The sequence below is a fragment of the Lepidochelys kempii genome, chromosome 26, assembly GCF_965140265.1.
Source record: "Lepidochelys kempii isolate rLepKem1 chromosome 26, rLepKem1.hap2, whole genome shotgun sequence".
Classification (NCBI taxonomy): domain Eukaryota; kingdom Metazoa; phylum Chordata; order Testudines; family Cheloniidae; genus Lepidochelys; species Lepidochelys kempii.
In genome coordinates this window covers 745,497-765,317 of record NC_133281.1, presented here as the reverse complement: position 1 = coordinate 765,317, position 19,821 = coordinate 745,497, and the positions used below count along the sequence as shown (strand labels likewise).

The following is a 19,821-nucleotide window of genomic DNA, read 5'->3' as shown; positions in this document are numbered from 1 at the left end:
AGAGCCAAAATGCCCCTTGCTACTGGCACACAGTGAAAGCCAAAACAGCGGGTCTGAGAGGCCCATATCACAGAATCATAGAATCCTAGAATATCAGGGTTGGAAGGGACCTCAGGAGGTCATCTTGTCCAACCCCCTGCTCAAAGCAGGACCAAACCCCAACTAAATCATCCCAGACAGGACTCTGTCAAGCCTGACCTTAAAAACCTCTAAGGAAGGAGATTCCGCCACCTCCCTAGGTAACCCATTCCAGTGCTTCACCACCCTCCCAGTGAAATAGTGTTTCCTAATATTCAACCTAAACCTCCCCCACTGCAACTTGAGACCATTACTCCTTGTTCTGTCATCTGCTACCACTGAGAACAGTCTAGATCCATCCTCTTTGGAACCCCCTTTCAGGTAGTTGAAAGCAGCTATCAAATACCCCCTCATTCTTCTCTTCTGCAGACTAAACAATCCCAGTTCCCTTAGCCTCTCCTCATAAGTCATGTGTTCCAGTCCCCGAATCATTTTTGTTGCCCTCCACTGGACACTTTCCAATTTTTCCACATCCTTCTTGTAGTGTAGGGCCCAAAACTGGACACAGTACTCCAGATGAGGCCTCACCAATGTCGAACAGAGGGGAACGATCACGTCCCTCGATCTGCTGGCAATGCCCCTACTTATACATCCCAAAATGCCATTGGCCTTCTTGGCAACAAGAGCACACTGTTGACTCATATCCAGCTTCTCGTCCACTGTAAACCCTAGGTCCTTCTCTGCAGAACTGCGGCCGAGCCATTCGGTCCCTAGTCTGTAGCGGTGCATTGAATTCTTCTGTCCTAAGTGCAGGACTCTGCACTTGTCCTTGTTGAACCTCATCAGATTTCTTTTGGCCCAATCCTCTAATTTGTCTAGGGCCCTCTGTATCCTATCCCTACCCTCCAGTGTATCTACCTCTCCGCCCAGTTTAATGTCATCTGCAAACTTGCTGAGGGTGCAATCCACACGATCCTCCAGATCATTAAGGAAGATACTGAACAAAACCGGCCCCAGGACCGACCCTTGGGGCACTCCGCTCGATACCAGCTGCCAACTAGACATGGAGCCATTGATCACTACCCGTTGAGCACGACAATCTAGCCAGCTTTCTATTCCCCTTATAGTCCATTCATCCAGCCCATACTTCTTTAACTTCCTGGCAAGAATACTGTGGGAGACCGTGTCAAAAGCTTTGCTAAAGTCAAGGAACAACATGTCCACTGCTTTCCCCTCATCCACAGAGCCAGTTATCTCGTCATAGAAGGCAATTAGATTAGTCAGACATGACTTGCTCTTGGTGAATCCATGCTGACTGTTCCTGATCACTTTCCTCTCCTCTAAGTTCTTCAGAACTGATTCCTTGAGGACATGCTCCATGATTTTTTCCAGGGACTGAGGTGAGGCTGACTGGCCTGTAGTTCCCAGGATCCTCCTCCTTCCCTTTTTTAAAGATGGGCACTACATTAGCCTTTTTCCAGTCGTCCGGGACCTCCCCCGATCGCCATCAGTTTTCAAAGATAATGGCCAATGGCTCTGCAATCACATCCGCCAACTCCTTTGGCACTCTCGGATGCAGTGCATCCAGCCCCATGGACTTGTGTTCATCCAGCTTTTCTAAATCCCGAACCACTTCTTTCTCCACAGAGGGTTGGTTACCTCCTCCCCATGCTGTGCTGCCCAGTGCAGCAGTCTGGGAGTTGACCTTGTTCATAGATTCATAGATTCATAGATATTTAGGTCAGAAGGGACCATTATGATCATCTAGTCTGACCTCCTGCACAATGCAGGCCACAGAATTTCACCCACCACTCCTAAAAAAGACCTCACACCTATATCTGTGCTATTGAAGTCCTCAAATTGTAGTTTGAAGACCTCAAGGAGCAGAGAATCCTCCAGCAAGTGACCCGTGCCCCATGCTACAGAGGAAGGCGAAAAACCTCCAGGGCCTTCCAATCTGCCCTGGAGGAAAATTCCTTCCCGACCCCAAATATGGCGATCAGCTAAACCCTGAGCATATGGGCAAGATTCATCAGCCAGATACTACAGAAAATTCTTTCCCGGGTAACTTGGATCTTACCCCATCTAAAAACCCATCACAGTCCATTGGGCCTATTTACCATGAATATTTAATTACCAAAACCATGTTATCCCATCATACCATCTCCTCCATAAACTTATCGAGTTTAATCTTAAAGCAAGATAGATCTTTTGCCCCCACTACTTCCCTTGGAAGGCTATTCCAAAACTTCACTCCTCTGATGGTTAGAAACCTTCGTCTAATTTCTAATCTAAATTTCCTAGTGGCCAGTTTATATCCATTTGTTCTTGTGTCCACATTGGTACTGAGTTTAAATAATTCCTCTCCCTCTCTGGTATTTATCCCTCTGATATATTTATAGAGAGCAATCATATCTCCCCTCAACCTTCTTTTAGTTAGGCTAAACAAGCCAAGCTCCCTGAGTCTCCTTTCATAAGACAAGTTTTCCATTCCTCGGATCATCCTAGTAGCCCTTCTCTGTACCTGTTCCAGTTTGAATTTTGTTTGTTCGTGAAGACAGAGGCAAAAAAAGCATTGAGTACATCAGCTTTTTCCACATCCTCTGTCACTAGGTTGCCTCCCTCATCCAGTAAGGGGCCCACACTTTCCTTGACTTTCTTCTTGTTGCTAACATACCTGAAGAAACCCTTCTTGTTACTCTTAACATCTCTTGCTAGCTGCAACTCCAGGTGTGATTTGGCCTTCCTGATTTCACTCCTGCGTGCCCGAGCAATATTTTTATACTCATCCCTGGTCATTTGTCCAATCTTCCACTTCTTGTACACCTCTTTTTTGTGTTTAAGATCAGCAAGGATTTCACTGTTAAGTCAAGTTGGTCGCCTGCCATATTTACTATTCTTTCTACACATCGGGATGGTTTGTCCCTGTAACCTCAGTAAGGATTCTTGAAAATACAGCCAGCTCTCCTGGACTCCTTTCCCCCTCATGTTATTGTCCCAGGGGATCCTGCCCATCAGTTCCCGGAGGGAGTCAAAGTCTGCTTTTCTGAAGTCCAGGGTCCGTATTCTGCTGCTCTCCTTTCTTCCTTGTGTCAGGATCCTGAACTCGACCATCTCATGGTCCCCCAGGTTCCCATCCCCTTTTGCTTCCCCTACTAACTCTTCCCCATTTGTGAGCAGCAGGTCAAGAAGAGCTCCGCCCCTAGTTGGTTCCTCCAGCACTTGCACCAGGAAATTGTCCCCTACACTTTCCAAAAACTTCCTGGATTGTCTGTGCACCGCTGTATTGCTCTCCCGGCAGATATCAGGGTGATTGAAATCTCCCATGAGAACCAGGGCCTGCGATCTAGTAACATCCATTAGTTGCCGGAAGAAAGCCTCATCCACCTCATCCCCCTGGTCCGGTGGTCTATAGCAGACTCCCACCACGACATCACCCTTGTTGCTCATGCTTCTAAACTTAATCCAGAGGCAATCAGGTTTTTCTGCAGTATCGTACCGGAGCTCTGAGCAGTCATACTCCCTTACATACAGTGCAACTCCCCCACCTTTTCTGCCCTGCCTGTCCTTCCTGAACAGCTTATATCCATCCATGACAGTACTCCAGTCATGTGAGTTATCCCACATCAGACTGAGGCTTTCTCTAAAGCTGCACAAAGAAACGTCTTTAACACTGACAAGTACATTCTCCAGCCTTGTTACCAGCCAGTAAGCAATCCTCCAATCCAAACGTCACCCCCGCGTGGGCTAGTGAACCTGTGCTCATGTTACACGGGGATCTCAGAGATCCCACACAGAGGGTTCACCCCACGGCAGATACAGCAGTACCAGCCCCAGTTCTGCCAACTGCCTTCCAAAAACACAGGCCTTGGACCAAGCGCAGCGCTCGAGCCATGAACATCTAACCGCAGCTGCACCCACAGGAGGCCTGTGTGTGGAAGTGCACAGGGAGGAGCCTGCTGGACCTAGGGCCGTATCATCCCAACACACCCCAGTTACACTGGGGCTGCCTGGCTTGCTCCCCCCACTGCTCAGGGAGAGGGGAATGAATCACAAAGAAGCGTCTATTGCAGCCCGGGACCCAGGAGCTTGTCAGAAGCGACTGGGAGTCAGGGAAGAGCAGCCTGGATCAGAGATTCACCCCTGCCAAGAGTGAACTATTCCCCCTCTTCCAACCTCACTCCCCTCAGACAGCTCTGGAGTGAACATCAGCTCGGTCCCTGAGAAGTGGCTAGCCAGGGCGTGGCTCTCTAGCTCTGCTCCTTGGCGGGTTGTGCTTCTCCCCTTGGATACGGGGGAGAAGTGTCACTCCATGACAGGGTCCCACTCCACTTCTCGCAATGGAAGAGTGAGGACAGCACAATCCCAGCCACAAGCATCTGTTAACACATCAATGTTCACATGACACCTGTTTCCAGAGCTGGCGTTCCTTTGCAGGCACAGACTGTAACATTAGCCGCCGTTCCCACACACAGAACACCCCAGTCCCATGCCATGATCCCACTAAACTGCCACCTTGTGGAGGTTACAACCGTCCCTTTGTCCTTCACACGATTGCTGCAGTTAGGACCACACGCCCTTAGTAGGTGGTCAGGGGGAAAGCACCTGCTGCTGAGGCAAGGCTGATCCCATGGGCCACTTTCAACAATCTCAACCTTGACGGTGGTTGTTAAAGCTGGGTGCAGCTGCATAACTGAGATGTTACCCTTGCACAGAGAAACTGCGAGCTGCCTGGGGCAGGGCCAGGTACTCCGTAGTTCAGGGTTTGTCACAATGGGGCCTTGATCCCTGAGATGGGTCTTTAGATGCTACCGTAATAACAACAATAATAATCACAGGTGTTAAGGAATGAAGTCCCACGTGCATTACAAGGGCTGGAAGAACCATTCAAAGCCCCATTTCTTCCCAGCAGCACTGATGTTACGAGAAAGGACATTAGGAAAAGCAGCTCCTCTAGCCTCAGCTTAGCTGTGCATGGCCCTGCCTTTGACCTTGGGATTCCCAACAGGTGCCAGGCTTTGCAGCCAGGTGTCACAGACAGGCTGAGTTGCGAATGTTCTCCTTTATCTTCCCACTCCTATGAACCATGCCAGGCCCTACCTTTCAGAACTCCTTCCAGGCTTGACTCCTAGACCCAACGACTCTCCTCTTCGGAGAGTTGTGAAGTATTTTGCCGGTTATTTCACCATCATAAGAAGGTGAGGAGGGGAGAGCTGTTCTGGCAGAGCGTTTGCCATCATAGCTGGAAATGTGTGAGCACCACTTTCACACCACCCAGCTGCTGTGGAAACCTCACCCGCCATCAGCCTTCTGGTTACACAGGGAAATGCTTCCTATTCATAACAAGGAAAAAAAATCATATTTTGCAGTGAAGCTATTCAGTTCATTGGGTTCATCAGGGGTTCATCGCTCAAGGCTGTGTGAAAATAGACCCCAAAGTGCCAACAGAAAGCTCTCTGGGCAGCCCCTGGGAAAGTACAGGGGGCTGTGACCCCATCAGACATCAGAAGTGTAGCAAGGTCTGGCTGCACCAGAACTCAGAGGAGAAGCCTCCAGGGAACCGTCGGCTCTCCAGGAAGTGGTGCTTCCCAATGAGTCAGTGCTGGTGTTAGGGGGCTGCTGGAGGTGCCGTCTTCCACATGAAATGCAACACTGGGCTCCTCACCACTTGTGCTCATAAAAGATCCCCCTAGCACTTTTTCCAGGCCTCAGCGTGTGAACCCCAATGTCCTGACTCCCTGTCATTCCTCCTGTGGTTTCAAATGGATACAGCGTTCTTCACTCCATGTCCTAATTAGCTGCATAGTGTTGCTGTGTGCTGTTAAACTGCTGCTGCCTCCCACCCCAGACATGACTGCATTTCAGCAGTGGGTGAGACAATGCTTAAGCCTAGTCTGTAAATGCCATGGGGATGCAGGCAAAGCTTTAGAAGTGTAAACTAGAATTACAAGAATGAATGGGAAAAGGCTGCAGAGAGCAGAGAGGTGTGGTGGACCCAGTGACAGCTGCCCTTTATAGCAAGCTTTAGTTTAAACATTTATTGTATGCGTCTGGCTTTGACAGAGAATCTGTAACCTGCCAGTTACCAGTGTTTACCTTGGTGGAAATTCACGAGAAATCTCAATCTGAACAGTTTAGAGTTTATTTTAGTGCCAGATAAACAGTTCTGCTTGATAAATCACCCATGTGACAGTACCCCTCAAAGACTAAACAAAGATCTCAAGCACAATCCAGAGCTCTTTGAGGAACTTTCCAAAAGCTAATGCATCCTTAATTGGTTGCTCTTAACAGGTTGGAGCAGATGCCCAGGGCAGGATCTGAAATGTGCTGACACTCCTCCTGTCACTTTCCTCTCTGTTAAAGCCACAGGTAAGATTTACTGTTTCTAAATGGTGCTGCTTGCCAAGGGCGCTGAAGGTGTTAGCTAAATACCAGGAACATCTGTGGGGAGAGAGGAAATGAACTTACACAGTTCCAGGGATGGAGAGGACGAGAATCAAGAACATTAGAGCCATTCACTGAAAAAATGACTTGCCCTCCAAAGTCTTTCTTGTAGGTGAACGGGAGAGACCTCTCTGAACAGCTAAGCAGATGCCTTACCTATGGTTGGGCTAAAAAGAAAGGGCTGGATAGATGAAGAAAGACATTGCAGATAGATGTGACGGTGCGATTGGGGCTCTAGGCACTTTTGAAAGTTCCCAGCTTTTCTTCTGGAGAGGAAATTGGTAACAGGCTCATGTGCTGTTTGAAACTGTGCACCTAAGGCAGGAGCAGCAAGATGCTAGGACATCTCCTCCTGGTGCCATGGGAAGTATTGAAGCCAATTGCCTCCGTGCAAATCAGAATCCTGCCTCTGTGTTACCTTAACATGCCTGGCAAGTCTTTAGTGACACCTGTGACAAAGTTCCTCCTCTACCTTGCTGGGTCTTGCACTTATCAGCGGATTTGCTTGCCTTGCAGCTTCACGGCAGCCCTCAGCTTGGCCGTTTTTCTGAACCCACAGTCCAGGTCAACTCCTCCTGCGTCTGACCAGGAGTTGGGAGGTTTGGGGGGAACCCGGGCCTGCCTTCTACTCCGGGTTCCATCCCAGGGTCCTGTGCAATGCAGTTGTCTAAAGTGCCTCCTGGAACAGCTGTGCGACAGCTACAACTTCCTGGGCTACTTCCCCATGGCCTCCTCCCAACCCCTTCTTTATCCTCACCATAGGAACTTTCTCCTGGTGTCTGATAATGCTTGTACACCTCAGTCCTCCAACAGTCCGCGTTCTCACTCTCAGCTCCTACTGCCTCTTGTTCCCAGCTCCTCACACGTACACCACAAACTGAAGTGAGCTCCTTTTTAAAACCCAGGAGCCCTGATTAGCTTGCCTTAATTGATTCTAGCAGCTTCTCAATTGGCTGCAGGTGTTCTAATCAGCCTGTCTGTCTTAATTGTCTCCAGAAGGTTCTTGATTGTTCTGGAACCTTCCCTGTTACCTTACCCAGGGAAAAGGGACCTACTTAACCTGGGGCTAATATATCTGCCTTCTATTACTCTCCTGTAGCCATCTGGCCTGACCCTGTCACACACCAAAAAGACTTTTATAAAAGTATAACACGGTAACCCAGGTCCTTGCAGAAAGCCTGGCTGGGTAGTCTGCTATCCCATGACCAACCACTGCAAGCTCCCTTGTCATTACAAGTAAATGACATAGACAAAAGACAGTCATTGGTCAAAACAAGGACAAGCCATGAAGTGAATGGCAGGATGGATAAAGACGACTGGTGGATTAGCTTCACCTGCTGCTGACCCTCTTTCATGCAAGAGTGGCCAGAGTTGAGCCAGAGGTCCAATGCCCAGACCTCCCTGCCACATGAACAAGGGAACAAGACACGAAAGGTTCACGTCCCCTCCCGCTATGGCATGAAGTCATGGCAGGTGTTCACAGAATTCCATCCTGCCCCCCTTCCCCCTCCCCAGTATGAATGGAACACGCTGCCCACCAGCACATTTGCAGCTACCTTGAATTAACTAAGTTGTTAAGTGTCTCTTATTCCCACCCTCCTGACTGGGCAGATTTGGAAGCAGCATTATTAACCCTCCTCAGGACTTCCACCTAATGGAGAGAAGAAAACACACCAGCAGGAGTTGGAACATGAACTACAGCTGCATGAACCGTGAATCTGTCCCCGGAAGAACAGCAGTGAAAACGGACATGGTCACGAACGGATATAAAAACCCGGCCACCTTCCCATTGTCACTGAGATTCACCAGCTTCCAGGCAGGACCAGGAAACTCATCCACAACAGGTTTCAGAGTAGCAGCCGTGTTAGTCTGTATTCGCAAAAAGAAAAAGAGTACTTGTGGCACCTTAGAGACTAACCAATTTATTTGAGCATGAGCTTTCGTGAGCTACAGCTCACTTCATCGGATGCATACCATGGAAACTGCAGCAGACTTTATATACACAGAGACCATGAAACAATACCTCCTCCCACCCCACTCTCCTGCTGGTAATAGCTTATCTAAAGCGATCACTCTCCTTACAATGTGTATGATAATCAAGTTGGGCCATTTCCAGCACAAATCCAGGTTTTCTCACCCTCCGCCCCCACCCACACAAACTCACTCTCCTGCTGGTAATAGCCCATCCAAAGTGACCACTCTCTTTACAATGTGTATGATAATCAAGTTGAGCCATTTCCAGCACAAATCCAGGTTTTCTCACCCCCCCTTTTTTTCCAGAAACCACACACACAAACTCACTCTCCTGCTGGTAATAGCTTATCCAAAGTGACCACTCTCCCTACAATGTGCATGATAATCAAGGTGGGGCATTTCCAGCTCAAATCTAGGTTTTCTCTCCCCCCCCCCCCCACACACACACACAAACTCACTCTCCTGCTGGTAATGGCTCATCCAAACTGACCACTCTCCTTACAATGTGTATGATAATCAAGGTGGGCCATTTCCAGCATAAATCCAAGTTTAACCAGAACGTCTGGGGGGAGGGGGGTAGGAAAAAACAAGGGGAAATAGGCTACCTTGCATAATGACTTAGCCACTCCCAGTCTCTATTTAAGCCTAAATTAATAGTATCCAATTTGCAAATGAATTCCAATTCAGCAGTTTCTCCCTGGAGTCTGGATTTGAAGTTTTTTTGTTGTAAGATAGCAACCTTCATGTCATGTAATTACAGATAAGCTATTACCAGCAGGAGAGTGAGTTTGTGTGTGTGTGTGTTTGGGGGGGGGGGGGGTTGAGAACACCTGGATTTGTGCTGGAAATGGCCCACCTTGATTTTCATACACATTGTAAGGAGAGTGGTCACTTTGGATAAGCTATTACCAGCAGGAGAGTGAGTTTGTGTGTGTGGTTTCTGGAAAAAAGGGGGGGTGAGAAAACCTGGATTTGTGCTGGAAATGGCTCAACTTGATTATCATACACATTGTAAAGAGAGTGGTCACTTTGGATGGGCTATTACCAGCAGGAGAGTGAGTTTGTGGGGGGGCGGAGGGTGAGAAAACCTGGATTTGTGCTGGAAATGGCCCAACTTGATTATCGTACACATTGTAAGGAGAGGTTTCAGAGTAACAGCCGTGTTAGTCTGTATTCGCAAAAAGAAAAGGAGGACTTGTGGCACCTTAGAGACTAACCAATTTATTAGAGCATAAGCTTTCGTGAGCTACAGCTCACTTCCTCAGATGCATATCGTGGAAACTGCAGCAGGCTTTATATATACACAGAGAATATGAAACAATACCTATTCCCACCCCACTGTCCTGCTGGTAATAGCTTATCTAAAACTAACCAATTTATTATTAGATAAGCTATTACCAGCAGGACAGTGGGGTGGGAATAGGTATTGTTTCATATTCTCTGTGTATATATAAAGCCTGCTGCAGTTTCCACGATATGCATCTGAGGAAGTGAGCTGTAGCTCACGAAAGCTTATGCTCTAATAAATTGGTTAGTCTCTAAGGTGCCACAAGTCCTCCTTTTCTTATTGTAAGGAGAGTGATCACTTTAGATAAGCTATTACCAGCAGGAGAGTGGGGTGGGAGGAGGTATTGTTTCATGGTCTCTGTGTATGTAATGTCTTCTGCAGTTTCCACAGTATGCATCCAATGAAGTGAGCTGTAGCTCACGAAAGCTCATGCTCAAATAAATTGGTTAGTCTCTAAGGTGCCACAAGTACTCCTTTTCTTCATCCACAACAGACACCAGTCATGTGCTGATCAGCTTATTGGAACCTTTCCTAGACTTGGGAGAGCATTTTGTTTTCAAATAGAAACAGTTTCTGGGACAGCCAGGGGAAAGAGGCATTGGGAAAAGAGAGGAGGGGGTTGCACTTCAGACCTGCAACAGCTTCAGCGCTTGTTTAAAAAATACAGATACACCTCAGAGTCATGCTGGTTTGGGAAACAAAGACTGACTTCCAGGTGACTTGGAATGGCTGAAAGAATTGTCCAACCCAGGCTTGGGAGAGAAAAATCCACCAATGACAACATGGGGAAATACACTAGTATCTGGTGCCAGATGGATGCATTCACGACGTTATGATGTAACAGAGCTCCTGTGTGATGTCATTGCTAAAACAACTTTCTTTCAGATTACATTTGCGACCAGTACACACTAACCCTATGCCTCTTTCCTGTACCTGGGACTAACAAAGAAGTTGAAAGTATGCTGCAGTAGTTTGGTGTTGTCATGATGCTTGTTTTATTCATTTAAATATCTCGCTCATTGCATTGGTTTGATTTTGCATTTTTCTTGAAAAATTAATAAAAAACATTATTTTTTAAAAATGGCCAGACATGGCACATGTATTTCCATAATAGTCCAGTCTATGAAAAGTTCAGGCCAAATAAAATGAGTCCCAGAGACTATATTATCCTGCAGCCACACACACTGCGGTGGGTTTACAGATCTGGTTATTGAACTCCAAATGATCTGGGATCCTGAGGACACCAGGAATTCAAGATCTGTCAAATCACAGTAAAACTGCAGGATCTTACAGTGCTCCCCCCACCTTCCACTCCCAAGTGATTTATATATTTTATACCCCAGAATAATATCTGAGTAGAGCCAATAGGAATATTCCTGAGAGCTGCTGGTTGGGGCATGAGCCCTCTGGCAGCACCTAAGAGTCTGCCTACACTGCAGTTAGACCCCCGCAGCTGGGCAGGCTCATGGGGCTCTGGCCAAAGGACTGTTTAACTGCGGTGTAGACGATTGGGCTCTGGTTGCAGTCTGAGCTTTTGGACCCTCCCACCTCGCAGGGTCCTAGAGCCTGTTCTAAGTTTAACCCAACTGCTTCATCTCCCCACAAACACTACGAGACCTGAGGGGAGGCAGCTACATGGGCAGCCTGGCCCAGGAAATTGTCTCCAAAGGAGTATTTCCGCCCCATGGACTCTGTTGCAACAGAGTTTCTCAATAATCAGACTGCTATATGGGTTAGTTAATGTCCTGGGCTGCTCCACTAAGGGCCTGAATACTTCTGGTTTGGCCACCCTGGTGTGTTGTGTAACCATCCCAGCATTTGGGAAGAATATTCAGAACAAGACACTGATGACAAGCATGTGGTTAAAAGTTTATTTCCCTTCCCACTGTTTGCCCACTATGGAGATGCCATAATGGCTCATTCCTCACATTCCAGTCTCTGTGGATGTAAGGTGCATTGCAGGGACTTCCAGGAACAATGAGAAACAGTTGTTCTGAGCCTGCCAGCCCGACTTCAGGGGAACAGCTCTTCCTCCCAGGTTTATTTATTTTTGCTCTGAGCGAAGTGGGTTTCTAGATGCTACACTTTCCCTTTAAGTGCACCTGCTCTGGTGCCAAGGCATTGCTTGTAGCTGTTCCCTGCACTCAAACATGAAGTACAGGTTGGCGTTCTGGGTTTGCTAGCAGTTGCTTGGAAGTTTCTTTGCTGACTCACTACTCATGGGGCTCAGCAGGCATGGACCCCTCCTCTCTTCTGGCAAAGCCATAGCTAGCTCTAACAAAATACCATGGCATTTGCTTGGGTCCCAAGTGGAGTCTGCCCCTTTCCAAACACAGACTAAGCAAGAGCAAAGACTGGGTGTGCAATGTAGTGCTGGCTCCAATTGCTGCAGTCAACTCAGCGGCTGAGTTGCAAAGTCCAGAAGTGCACCTGAGCCGCAATATAAAGAGCGGGCATGATCAGTGTGGGAAATAGGATTGCTAAAAGACAAGGGAGACGTCTGACAGCAAAGAAAAGCCTCTGTTTATGGACAGAGCAAACCAGCCAGCAGGCAGCAAGTGCTGCTGTCTGAGATCAAGCCCAGCAATGAGGAGAAGCTGCATCTGAGACTCGATGGGAGAAGGATGTGACACACCTCTGGGAAAGCTCTATCACCATGTGATGCTAGAGAGGCCAAAAGGGAATTGCTGAACAGTGGGAGAAGATAGACGGAGTCGACAGTCCAGTGCAGAGACATGATCTTATGGGAAACAGGAATGACACTTTCCATATTCCTCTCCTGGGATAAGGAAAATTATAGACGTTGGTATTCAGCTGCTAACGATCATGTAGCCTGATTTCTAGGACCACAGAAATCTCCAGACCAGATCAGACCAGGGCCCCATCTAGCCTGGTATCCTGTCCCTGGCAGTAGCTGGTACCAGCTGCTCCAAAGCAAGGTGCAAGAACCCTGCAGTGTGGGAGTGATGGGCTAACCTGCCCCCAGGAAGTTTCCTCCCTACCCCCAATAGCCAGAGAATGGTGCCTGCCCTACAGCAGGAGAGTTTGTATCCCTTCCCAAAATTTGTTCAATATTTACTGCAACAGCTCTAGATATTAGTTTCACCTGTATGAATATAAATCCCTTTTTGAATGCTGTTAAACTCTTGGCCACAATAATATCTTGTGGCAGTGAGTTCCACCAGATAACTGCGAGTGTGAAAAAATATTTCCTCTGATCAGTTTGGAATTAGCCTCCTTTCCATTTCCTGGTTCCAGTGCTTTGAGACAGGGACAAGAGACAATCCCCAGCAGCCTTCTCTGTCCCATTATTTATTTTGAATACTTTAACCATGTTCCCCCTTATTCATCTCTCTCTACAGTAATCAATAGTCTCAACATGAAAGTCAGACAAAGCCCTGGCTGGGATGATTTAGTTGCGGATTGGTCCTGCTTCGAGCAGGGGATTGGACTAGATGACCTCCTGAGGTCCCTTCCAACCCTGATATTCTATGATTCAGGAGACTGAGAGGAGATCCGTGCAATGGAGCAGAACTCAGACTGCCTTCTCTCCCCTGATCAAGCATTTCTAAAGACAGCAGGCTTGCAGGCTGGCTGCCATATTGAATTCAAACTCCACTTTGGCTTCCCCATCTGTTACTTGATCTGGTCTGAAGCATATGCATTCCTGGGAAACGATTACATAGGTTTTCCTGTCTGTTTTTCCCTGTTGGAAAAAATCTGCCTTGAACTTGGGACATTTGGCCAATCAAACCTGCGGAGAGTCACGCATTCATTGCCAGCAGAAAGGATAATGAGGCCTGCATGCTGAGCAGGTTTGGGATTGCATAGCACCCTTTGGCACAAATGTTAATCCCTGCGGAATGCACACCTTGTTCATAAGGCCTTTAAGAACCTTCCAGGAAAGTTACGTTTACCAGCAAAGATGTCAAAACCAGGTAATGCTGGTTTGATCTGAGAAAACTAATATTTTTCCCTACACTATTTTTCATTAAGTTCTGTTTAGCTATGATTGTCTGCCTCACATCCTAAACCACCAGGTCTGCATTCTTTTCCTCATTGCTCAACACTAGCAACGTAGGGGCTTATTTTTGCTTTCCATAGCTGCAAAAGTTGCACATGGGTTTGGCAGACGAACGCAGAGTTGATAAAAGGAAGCCAGCAGAACAGGCCACCACTGGGGATTTGCACTCGCTCATTGCTGCAAGTTTGTGTCTTGTCCACAAAAGCAAGAATCAAAGCTGGAATGTGACACTTTGAAGTAGATAATGGAGTGAACCAAATTCATTGCACAGCCACGCCCGAGCAGCCACTCAGGACAGGCCTCCCTCTTCATCTCCCACCCCAAGCCTACCACAAGCCTTCAGGAGGCTCAGAAAGTCTGGTGTGGTATTCCTCCTTCCTGCCCCAAAAGGGGCAAGGGGGAGCAGCACAGCACAGCCTTCTCAGCTAGTGTCCTCTGCCTAGATATCTGAGCACGAGGAGGCCTTGCAAGTTCTGAAGAGCAGTCTGGCAGGCCAAAGGAGCTCAGAGAAGCATCCAAACTTTTGGGTGCATCTGGATGACTCTGAAGTTCTAAGCCAGGCTGTCACCCTGCAGCCCCACTCCCCATGGGAGCACCTGGGCAGATGTGCTAGGCAATGCAAGGAGTCATGGGACAAGGCAACGTAGTTCCCCTGACCCTGCTCACACTTGTCTGCATTGCACTAGCCATGTGGCACACACTTGCCTTGTGGGCTTTAGGCTGCATATTGTGGGACCAGCTAGCAACAGACGCTAGACTCTTCATAGACTCTAAGGTGAGAAAGGACCAATATGATCATCTAGTCTGACCTCTTGCATCACACAGACTCACCCAGGAAAGCCACTGAAGCCCTATCAACATCACAGCTCAGCCAGCTGGAGTTACAGCCACATTCGAGAAACCCACATTTGAGTCCAAACCTTCACACACACACCCCCATTCAACAATGGGGACACCTGCCCTAGGACTTTTGGACGATGTCTTAAAGCAATAGTTTAAAGTACCCAGCATTCTGGGTTACCAGGTGCCGGGGTAGGGCAGGGGGTCGTTTGTGTGTCTCCTGGGGTGTTATTCATTTGAGGACCAGAGGAGAAAGGCAGAGTGACCCACTGAGGGGAGCCATAGGGAGATCTCTCTGTCTCTCTCAGGCAGGGGCAATGCTGATTGACAGCTTCCTCTTTTTACCGAATGAGGAGGAATTATCACAAAGACAGTGGCCTGGGAGGATCTTTGGAAAGGCTGTGGTTCCTCTGCTCTGCGCTGGCTCCATAGAACTGTCCATCTCAGCGCTGACCGGGATTGTGCCTGGACACCCCTGCTCCCCGGCGCTGGTGAATGGCCGGCCAATCAGATAACTGACTGGCTGAACCTTCCTGACCTCTGGCTCAAGGCAGAGACGGGGGCTCTGTGAGCAATAGAGCAGCTATTGTAAACACACAGGCTGCCCCATGGGGCTGCAGGAGGAGGGGGCTGAAGTCTGGATGGCTCCTGCAAATGGCAGAGGACGGTGGCCAGGGCAGTTTGGAGGGGAAATGCTGCATTTTACATGAAAATGGAGTAACTGAGGACACTGGCTGGCTCTACGATGTGTCAGCAGCACCAGCCTGTCCCACATCAGCCAGGGAGCTCAGAGCATTCATTTCAACCAGTCCTGGACTCATCGGCCACCTGACGGGCACACCTGAGCCCCTGAAGCTCTAGACTGGCCAGCGAGGGTGCAGCCCAGCACAGACAATGGCCCCGAACCAACCACTTTGCTGGCAGCCTGGCTCTGTCCCCTCCACTTCAGCCGGACCAAGCTGGCCTCCTCTCTGCAATGGCCAGGGAAATCTGCTAGAAATCCTGCAGACTCCTCCCCTGTCTCACGCATGGCCAGGGAAACCTGCTATAAGTTTACTCTGTAAGAATCACTGGTGACTGGGAGGCATCTGGAGGGAGTTTCCTTCCCACATGGGTCAAAAATGCTCCTGCTTGAACAGTGAGCAGTGCCTGAGCTCCAGCAGAGCGTGGGCGCTGGGCCCCTTCTTTGCAGAGCAGCTCAGCCCAGCTGGGAGGCTGCATCTCTCTGCGTGGGGAATACGCTCTTCCCCTCTCCTCCAGCCAAGGCTGCAGGTGCAAGACTCCTGGGATGTCACTCGCAGTTACTAATCTTACTTACGCTCCAGGCAGAGAGCCAGCTCAGCTCCGCTGAAGCCTTCCCCAAGGCAGACCACAGGCTGACTGGCCGGGACACAAATTCCCCACACGGATGGCTTTAGAGCCAGAGACACTGTCAAAACAGAAATGTGCTAAGGCTCCAGGGAAGCCACGTTAACCCTGGAGCACCGAACAATCTTTACAGCAACCACCGAACCCCCTCCGCGCCCTGTGACCAACACAGACACTAGGCGATGTCTCCTACAGCGCAGAGTTAACAGGGTGAGGAGGCGTTATTCAGGAGGGGCTGCCCCATTTCTGCACAGGGGACCCGCCCGCGCTAGAGGCAAGGCCATGAAATGCCCCTAGCAGGGTCTAGTTGGGATGCGCAGCCTCCCAGGGAGAGCCCCCAGAGAAAGAGAGAGGCGAAGAGTAGGGCCTTCAGGCACGGGCGGTGGGGAGGCTGTTGGGTGAAGGAGTAGAACCGGAGCCAGGCCATTGCAGCTCTGGAGAGACAAGGGAAGAAGTAATCTGGGTGAGGTGGGTGATGGCTGGGGTTTGCAGAGTGGCACAGGGAACAATAAGTGACTTCTGGCTGTCAGAGACCTTATCAAGTCCTGTGAAATCACAATAGCCAGGTCAGAGAGATTGCGAGACCCCCTGCTATTCTTGCCTCTGCTCCAGGCGAGCAGGCCCCGGGACTGCATGTAACTGCGCAGAGTGGAGGACTCTGCAGAAAAAAAGTCTTGGTTTTGGATGAATAACCACAGGGCCCTCTGTGTAAGGCGGAGAAGGGCAAAACACCACAGGGGAAACCGAGTTCTCTCCCCCCCGAACAGGAGTGGGGGAGTTTCCCCCTCCACAATCCCAGCCCCAAAACTCAGCTGCACGTGGGCCCAGGTTAGCAAAGCCAGGCAGGATCCACGATCTGGGAATGCGCCCCTTCCACTTCCCACTGCCGCCACCTCCCCAGCTTCCCTGTGTCGCTAAGTCTGAGTCACTCAAACTCCAGGGCCCAGCTGTGTCCCGGCTGTAAGCACCCGAGCTCTTTATCCCTCACTGCCTGCCCTCCCGTTAGCCTCCTGATCTCTCCGCTCCCCTCTCCCGGCCTCCCACAGCACAACAGTGACATCTAGGGGCATGTCCATTTACTAGAGAGAAACCTGCCACCCAAGTGCCTCAGGGAGGCCCGGCTGGGGTGACATTGCAGCTTCCTGGGCCGGCGGGGAGGCACCCCAGGGGGCCAATCCCCCACTGCCCTGCTACTTGAGTGGCCATGCTCCCCACTGCCAACTTGGGATGCCATTCCGCTGCTCCAGGCCAGTAGCCCTGGGCACTGGGGTAGATGATGACATGGGCAGAGGACACGTACAGGGTCAGGCCCTGCTCCTGGGTGCGATTAGCTCTCTTCTGCACAGCTCAGAGGGAGCAGTCCCAGACTCGGCTCCATGCAGCTCCAGCACCAAAGACACTTTGTGGGCAGTGCACTTCCAGTCTGATAATGAGACTCAGCGGAACAGCCATGGCCGCCCCAGGGGAACTTCCAGCCGGGCTCCTGCTGGCTCAGCAGGGTGGATCCACATTAGTTTTTGATGCAAGCACCAGAAAGAAAAGGCAAAGCATGATGGCCCTGCAGCAGCCATGCAGTGCTCCCAGCATGCTAGGAGGGAGCTGCTCCTTCTTCATCGAATTTACTGCACCATGGCAATTCCTAACCAAGACAGGAAACTGTCAGTAATTAGCTGAGCAGCCCAAGGAGAGGGGGCTCGGCATGATATCGAGTTTCTCCTCCCTCGTGTAAATGAAACTCTGAAAAGGGAGAAGAGGAGGCCGGAATGTTTCCTTACCGAATTCACTGGCACACAGGTGTTCAATGATGGCGTCCGACTTCATCTCGTTGTCACAGGGGGGACACACAGCCGTTCCTAGCCAGGGAGGAGAGACGGGATCAGTACAGAGCACACTCAAACTGGAGAGATTTGGTGCCAAACTGGTTACATTCTTAGACCAGTTCCCACCAGGGCTACCCTCCCACAAGGCATTCTCTATGCATCCCATGACGTGCTGAACCAATGGCCCAGCCTTGGGGAGGATCTGAGGCCTGGGGAGCCCATGGGAAGGCCTAAAGGAGCCACTTTCAGATGGATGAGGAGCCTGGCTTGGTGTGCAGGTAAAAGGCTGGTCTACATTTAAAACATCACAGTGCAGACACTACGTATGCCGACAGGAGGGGTTCTCCCACCCCAGAAGAATTCTTCTGGCTCCTTCCAAGTGCTACACAGGGACTTAAATTGGCTTATCTACATTCTTCCAGGGTGTGGATTTTTCACACCCCTGAACAACGTAGCTAATTTTCTAGTCTAGACCAGGCCTAAGGAACTCTGCTGAAACAGGTTCCCAGAGCCCTGGCAGGGAACTTTCTGTGGTGAAGTGGGGCTTACAGCTACAGCCTCCTGCAGACAGGAGTTCTCTGCACCAACTTCCTTCTGCAGTTCCCACCTCCCTGTACAATGGAGCTGAAAGCTAAAGGCTGCTGGCTGGGATTGAGTCACTGCTCAGCGAATGGGCCAGACCTGCCACTCTTGTGGCTGACTGGTGAAATCCTGCCTGGTAAGAACAGAAGCTATGGAACCGGAAATGTATGGAGTTATTCCATCTACATTAATACCACCTTTTTGGTGGCCCAACGTGGGACATAAAGGGTTACCCAAACTTGTACAAAGCTTGTTACCCAGTCAGAGGTTTGGTTTTAGATTTAAAGGATGGAGGGGAGGAAATTATTTGACTGAGATGTGGCTTTTACCTGTTACTGGTCCTATTGCAGTGGTGCTCCTTTCCACAGGCTTTGAGGAGAAATTCGTCAGGGTGACTCAGCTCACTCCCCTCCCTCCCTGAGCAAACAAAACCCTTTCACCGCTAGCGTGAGTGTGTGTTGGGGGTCTGTGTGTCACACAATATCTCTGTGAGTCAGGAAGGTTTTAGCACCGAGTCACCTGCTGAGCATGTCCCCTCTGAGCATGTGTCAGGAATTCCCACCAAGTACAGGCGAGCTTGTTTATTTGAGAAGTGGAGGGAAGCACGGGACCCATTGTTTCTCCTTTTGCACGGCACTCACACCGTCCCTCCTTGTTATGAGCCATGCTCTGGGCTTTACTGGTGCTTCTCTGCCCCTCCCCGCCCTCGAGCCCTACGGCTGTGCTCTTGAGAAACTAGTCTCTGCTCCTGCTCCTAAAGGTCTGACTGCACTTGGGGTTCTCTGCTGCAGCAGGGGCACAAGGCCCTCCCCAGGGGTGGCCTAAGAGCGATACAGTGCACCCAGCCAAGACACGCACAGAACAGCGGCCTGGCTTTGAGCTGCTGGGCCAGGTGAGGAGCCGGCCGGGGAAGGCTGCTGCCAAACTGGCAGGGAGAAGCTGTTCTGGGGCCAGACCCTAAGCAGTGTCACTCCATATTGCCTCCAACGCTTCCAATGAATGGGGGGAAAGGGCATCCCCATAAGTGACATCCTGGAGCTCACCGGAGCCCCAAACGGGCAGCACAGCTCCGCCAGGTAAGATCCGGAACTAACAATGCAGAGGAAGAGTGAGGCTGGACTCCCGCAGCGGGGGTACATGTCAGAGGGGGCCTGCGGGTCTGACAGCCCTAATGGCTGGAGTTTATCCCCAGAACAAGCCCACCCTGGGTGGCAGCAAGGCAGCTACGCTCCTCCCACCCACATGCCTCACTCTGAGCCCTGGCTTCGTCCTGGATTGCAGCGGGGCTCTTAGAGGAGGGTGGGACATGCCATCCCGGGTCATTTCCTGAGGTCCGCCCTGTGATGTGGTGACACTGTGCCCTGACCTACAGCCCTGTTTCCAGGTCCTGCAGCCAGCTCTCGGCAGATGGGCTGTGGTCACCCAGAGCACAGGTGTACGCCGCTGACGGGTACATTTATCGA

General features: G+C 50.1%; 1 protein-coding gene across 1 annotated transcript in view; it reads right to left on the bottom strand.

Annotated features, from left to right (window-relative positions):
• SFRP1 (secreted frizzled related protein 1) overlaps window positions 1-19,821 on the bottom strand; it is a 52,995-nt gene that overhangs the window by 21,956 nt on the left and 11,218 nt on the right. Inside the window, exon 2 of the mRNA XM_073325158.1 lies at window positions 17,732-17,809. Coding sequence (XP_073181259.1) covers window positions 17,732-17,809 — 78 coding nt within the window. The remainder of the gene's footprint in view (window positions 1-17,731; window positions 17,810-19,821) is intronic.